The following is a 6,662-nucleotide window of genomic DNA, read 5'->3' as shown; positions in this document are numbered from 1 at the left end:
GTGGTAAACTGTGGTCAATGACCTGAGACAAAGTATATGTGAACTGCTGTATGGAAAGTGAATTTGCTCTGTAAATCTTCACCCAAATCACAATAAATAAATAAATAAAAAGAAAACTCTGAGCATTCAATCAGCATTTGGGAGTTCCTATATTCACTTATGGTGGAATATACAAGTGAAAATTACAAGAGTTGTTTTATTATCTTCTCTGATAGTAACTATAAATAACAATGATAAATTTCTCAGGCAACAAATTTCATAACAGCACCTCTAGCTACAAGAAAGACTAAATATTAAGTACCTAGAAAACGGAAACAGAATTATAACAACTAGTTTAAACCAACCCTTCTTCATCATCTGGATTAGGACTCACTGTAATCCTAAACAAAATTAGGATTCTGTTGGCAAGGAATTGGTGGAGTCACTGAAGAGTTGTTGGGTATTTAGCTAATACTATCGATCACACCGTCCCATATCAAGTACTCAGTTTCTCCCTAAGGAGGCCACCATCATTATAGTTTCCTATTTATTTCCCCAGCGTTAGTTTGTATATATCAAACCCACCAGCCACTCCTCGGAAGGAACGTTGGGCAATCTATATCTGTAATGATACTGCCTCAGAAACCCAAGGAGGGGTAGCTATGAGTCGGGTCCAACTCGATGGCACATAACAACAACAACAAATTATGTATAATCTATTGATTCATTTTTTCCCCAATTGGTGGCATCCTCTGCATTTCACTTTTTTCACTTAACAAATTAAGTCCAAGACTTACTTCCTTTTTTTATGCAATGGTAAATGGGTGAAAAATATTCCATCATACACATGTACCATAATTTATTTATCCACTCCTGTAAAAATAGACGTTTTGGTTGTTTTCAATCTTCTGCAATTATAAAAACTACTGCACTGAACTTGTACATATATTATTTAACATTGCAAAATAATGCTTAAAAGTAAACTGCTGGGTCATATAATATTTGGCATTGTCTGCTAGAATTTTGGGGCCAGGATCACATTAAATTTAGACTAAAAATTCAGGAGAATGACACCTTTGTTTTTGAGTCTTGTCACCAAAAGAAGAAGGTCTTTTCATTGTATGTTATATTTTACTGATTTTAAAATATACACTTAAACATTTTTTAAATAAAAATGTATTTTAAAATCCAGGACATCTTTCAATCACCACCAGCCAGGTATTAGTTATGATAGTAGTTATCATGGGTTGTGTATGTGTAAACTTGGTTGTTATTCCTGATTGCATGACAGGTAACTGCTATTCCTGGTCATTGCAGTCATCAAATCATTTTAGAACCATTTGAAGTAGTCATGTTGTTGTTGGAAAACCTTCGGCGACACCTTCTGGTAAGAATAGTGAAGTGCAAGCATTAAAGAATGATTTGGAAGAAAATCTTTTCAAGAAATGCTACATCATCAATGGCACAAGGATGATTTTGTGTAGGAAAAACACTGATTTTGATGACTCCAACTCAAAAAGCAGTCCAGAAATATCTGACTGTGAATGTGACGTGTTAGCAATATCTTAACCAATAAATATACTTTGTATTTGTATTTTCATTTTTATAATTGCACAAGAGATATGTGATAAAATCTCAAATAAGTCCAAAAGTTCTCTTGTTAATTATGATATTAAAACTCCAAGTCATAAATATTACTGCATGAGAGGCATTGGCAGAAGTTTTTCTTTCTTGGTGCTAGATTTAAAAAAAAAAAACAGTGTAACTTTTAATCAGTATCATCACAGATTTTATGAAATAATCTTATTTTATATCTCTAAGGAACACCTACAATTTTCTCTTATAGAGTTTGCACATTCTTGGTGAGGTTATTTCTCTGTATTTAATCTTTTTTTTTCATTACATTTTCTCAATGGAAGGTTATTTTTGCCTATTTGTGAGCAGCCACTTTATTGAATTCACTTACTATTTATAATAACTTTTGAACAGATTCTTTGGGATTTTCCATGTATGCAATAAAATAAAATTTAAACTTAAATTATCTTAAACCATCTGCTAGATAGAAGCCTAATGAAGGTAAAGTTCGCATCTATTACTTCTGTTCTATCCCAGCACCTACCATGTTACCTTGCACAAAACAGATAATCAATACATATTTGCTAAACGAATTACATGAATGCATTTTACTTCCTAAAACTGACCCTAACTCCTTACCCCACAGAGATGTTAAGTTCAGTGAAAAAAAAGTCAAACATGAATGAGGAAATGGTATTCATATATATTCCTTCCTCCACACACACATTTATATACAAATCCAATGGAAACTACGCATTTTACAATCAGATCTATATGTTTAGTTACAATTAGGCCTATTTTAATCATTAGAAATCCTAATTATGAAATAAGCATTTTATTTTAAACACTTACCTTTTAGATCTTAGATCTGAAGAATCAAACTGGATATTCATAGGGCCAGCACTTACTTCATGATCTACCTCAGAGATGAGATGATGTCTAGATTCATTATCCATATTTGACGTTTTTCTGAGTCTATAAACACTGATGAAGTCAGTCCTAAACAAATCACAAAAAAAACAAGTTTAATTAAAAATCTAGTTTACTATTCATAAATAATACAGTTGCATGCAAAAAAATGAGGAAAAAATGAGATTTGTTAAAAGAAATTTTTTTTAAAATAAAAACCTTTCTATTGTGACTTGAATGAAAGTTTAGAGCAAATTCATTTTCCATTCAACAGTTCAGACACATTGTGTTTTGTGGCAATGACAGCAATTCCCACAAGGCAACAGCTCTCTTCCCACATCCTCCCTATTGTTACCTTTTCCCTGTATCCCTCTTTCATATTATGTATTTCTTCTCCCTTCTGAGCTTTATCCATGCACAAATACTGTCTTTTTCATCTCCTATGGTTGCTGTTCTAAGGAGTGTACCTACAGTAATCTTGGTCTTTTTTATGATTTTTGAGTTTTGCTCCACATTTTTCTCCCATTCTATCCAGGATCTCCACTTTAAACCCATTTCAGAATGGTTGGCAATGGTAGTGGTAGCCAAGTACCATCTAATTCTTCTGTCTCAGGGTTGTGTAGGCTGAGATTCTCCCGGTCCACTAGTCCTTTGGATTAATTGTTTCCATGTGTCTTTGATTTTCTTCACTCTTCTTTGCTCCAAATGAGGAGAGATCAATAGTTGCATCTTAGATGGCCACTAAGTGTATAACATATGATGTTGGCAAAGAATACTGAAAGTACCATAGGCTGCCAGAAGAATGAACAAATCTGTCCTGGAATAAGTGCAGCAGAATTCTCCTTGGAAGCAAGAATGGCTAGACTTCATCTCACCTACTTTGGTCATGTTGTCAGAAAAGACCATTCCCTAAAGGAGGATATCATGTTTGGTAAAGTGGAGGGTCAGTGAAAAAGGGGAAGGCCCTCAACAAGAAGGATTGACACAGTGGCTGCAACAATGGGCTTAAGTACACCAAGGATTATGAGGATGGTGCAGGACTGGGGAGTGTTTTGTTCTGTTGTACATAGGGTTGCTGAGTCAGAGACACCTTGATGACACCTAACAACAACATGTTATGCCAGTTGAGCCTGATGTCCCCAGTGACTATAGTCCCAAGCCCAGGCCAAGCAACTGACTCCCTCAAGGTGTTTGGTTGTGGTAAGAAGTTATAATTTTGCCCCCTGTTAGATGTTAGTTCTATTGCATATACGGACATTTTTATAGCAGATACAAATAGGTATGTAGAGATATTGTCAGCCAAACCTATATATGGTTATGGGTATAGTACTGTTCACCTACTCATACCTGATCATCTTGCCTGTCTACCTATGTATCCACTCATAACTTAAGGTTTGTTATTACTGATAATGCAGTATTATGTATGCAATAGTGTTTATCTCTGTTGTTTGTACCTCTTGTGCACTTCTCTGTGTGTTTCTTTTCCTTAATGATATTGTGCTGCTCACCTACTTTTGGTATATTGCCTTTTTCTTCACTCAAATCGTATGTGTCTGTCACCTAGCTAAAAATTTTTCCTTCCCTCCCCTCCCATCCCTGGTAACCATCAAAGAATTTTTCTTTCTTTGTATAAACCATTCTTTGACTGTTTATAATAGTGGACTCATATAATATTTGTTTCTCTGTGATTAACTTATTTCACTCAGCATAATGTCCTCCAAGTTCATCCATGTTATGAAGTGTTTCACAAATTCTTCCTTATTCTTTAATGTTGCATAGTATTCCATTGTGTATATGTACCACAGTTTGTTTATCCATTCATCCATTGATGGACCCTTAAGTTGTTAAAAATGTCTTACTGAGGTATATGACTGAAATATTTATCTCATCAAGAAACTTGCTAAGTTACGAAGAAGGTTGTAGTCACTTCTTGGCCACAGCCAGCTACCCAGAGGGAGCAAGTAGTTGGACCTGTGGGCTTGGGACCATGGTCGCAGGGGACAGCAAGCTCAATTGGCATAACATACTACACAAAAACATTGTCCACTTCCTACTTTGGCAAGTAGTGACTGGGATCTTAAAAGCTGCCCTAGATGCAACAATGGGTCTCTTCTCATCCAGAGCAAAGAAGAATGAAGAAAACCAAAAATGCGTGGAAACCATTAGTCCAAGGGACTGGTACACCATGAGATCCTCGGCCTATACGACTATGAGACCAGAACTAGATGGTGCCCAGGTACCACTGTCAACCACTCGAAGGGGGATCTCTGTAGGAGATCCTGGATAGAGTAAGAAAACAAAGTGGAACAAAACTCAAAATCATAAAAAAAGGACCAGGTTTGCTGGTCTGATAGAGCCTGATGAAACCCCTGAGACTAGTTGCCCTTGAGGTCTGGAATTGAACCCATTTCTGTGGCTTCTAGCCAAACAAAAGACAGGCATATGAGCTGGACATTCACATTAGGTAGATACATTCCTTGGAGAGATCAATCATGGGAGAATGGAAGGGCTGTGTATGCACAGAGAAACACCTCAGGGGGGCAAGAGTGCATGGGAGGGAAGGACAAAGGGAGGCAACTATGGGGAGGACATGGGAGGGGAGCTGTTGCATTGTGGGAAATTGCAGTCAATGTCATGAGACAAAGTGTATGTGAAATTCTGTATGGAAACTGAATTTGCTCTGTAAAGTTTCACCCAAATCACAATAAAAATTTAAAAAAAAAAATTCTAAGTTGATAATCTAAAATGTGCACACAGCAGAAGATAAACTAGATGATTGGGACCTTCTAAAAATTAAATTTTTATGAGCTTCTAAAGACTTCTCCAAAAGAGTAAAAAGAGAATCTACAGATTTTGGGAAAATATTCAGCAATGACATATTTGACAAGGGACTTATCTCTAAATTTTATAGAAACTCCAACACCTCGACATCAAAAAGACAAACAATCCAATTCAAAAATGGGCAGAAGACATGAACAGACACTTCACAAAGAAGATATTCAGGTGGCCAAGAAACACATAAAGAAATGGTTGCAATCATTACCATTAGAAAAATGCAAATGAAAACAACAATGAGATACCATCTCACTTCAGCACTAATAGCAAAGTTCAGCGACACAGAAAATAACAAATGCTGGCAAGGATATGGAGAGATTGGGACTCTCATACACTGCTGATGGAACTGTAAAATGATACAATCACTGTGGAAATTAGTAGGGCGATTCCTTAAAAAGTTGGAATTAGAAATACCATTTGATCCAGCAATCCTGTTGCGTGGTATATATCCTAAAGAAGTGAGAGTCAGGACACATAGAGATATATGCACACCCATGTTCATTGCAGCATTATTTGCAATACCAAAGAGATGGAAACAATGTAAGTGCCCATCAACAGAAGAATGGATAACCAAACTATGGTACATACACACAATGGAACACTAAAGAATAATGTAGAATCTGTGAAATACCACATAATGTGGATGAACTTGGAGGACATTCTGCTGAGTGAAATAACTCAATCACAGAAGGGTAAACTACATTAATTCACTATTGTAAAAAGTCAAGGAAAAGTTTACATATGGAAGGAAACTTTCTTTGTTGGTTACCAGGGATGGGAGGGGAGGGGAGGGAACACTGCTAGATAGGTAGAGGCAAGTACTGATTTGGCTGAAGGGAAAGGCAAGATACCAAAATTGAGAGACTGACACAATAAAACTAAGAAAAATGAAGACACAGAGAGGTGCACAAGAGGTACAAACAACAAAAATAAACCCTTTTACATATATAGTACTGTGCTACCAATGATAACAAACATTAACCTATGGGTAAATAGATGGGTGGACAGGCTGAATGATCAGGTATGTCTAGGCAAAAGGGAATATACCCATGACCATATATAAGGTTGGCAGATGGTATTTCTACATACATATTTGCACATGCAATAAGAATGTCCATATACATAATAGAGTTAACAAGGGGCAAAGTTATGATGACTTCTTAGCTACAGCCAACCACCCTGAGAGAGTGAATAGTTAGAGCTGTGGGCTCAGAACCATGGTTGCAGGGAACATCAAGCTCAACTGGCATAACATACTACACAAAAACATTGTTCTACATCCTACTTTGGGAGCTCTGGTAGCATAGTGGCTAAGGCACTTGACTGCTAACCAGAAGGCTGGCGGTTCAAACCCACCAGCCACT

General features: G+C 36.6%; 1 protein-coding gene across 1 annotated transcript in view; it reads right to left on the bottom strand.

Moving 5' to 3' along the window:
- Positions 1-2,510, bottom strand: part of SLC38A9 (solute carrier family 38 member 9) — a 128,913-nt gene extending 126,403 nt beyond the window's left edge. The window contains exon 1 of the mRNA XM_007944180.1: positions 2,407-2,510. Within this exon, the coding sequence (XP_007942371.1) occupies positions 2,407-2,510 (104 nt within the window). The remainder of the gene's footprint in view (positions 1-2,406) is intronic.
- Between the last annotated feature and the right edge of the window lie 4,152 nt (positions 2,511-6,662).

This window comes from Orycteropus afer, unplaced genomic scaffold (genome assembly GCF_000298275.1).
Source record: "Orycteropus afer afer isolate SDZICR_OR568_19922 unplaced genomic scaffold, OryAfe1.0 scaffold00122, whole genome shotgun sequence".
Taxonomy (NCBI): domain Eukaryota; kingdom Metazoa; phylum Chordata; class Mammalia; order Tubulidentata; family Orycteropodidae; genus Orycteropus; species Orycteropus afer.
Note: the sequence above shows the minus strand (reverse complement) of the source record. Positions and strands in the feature narration are given on the sequence as shown.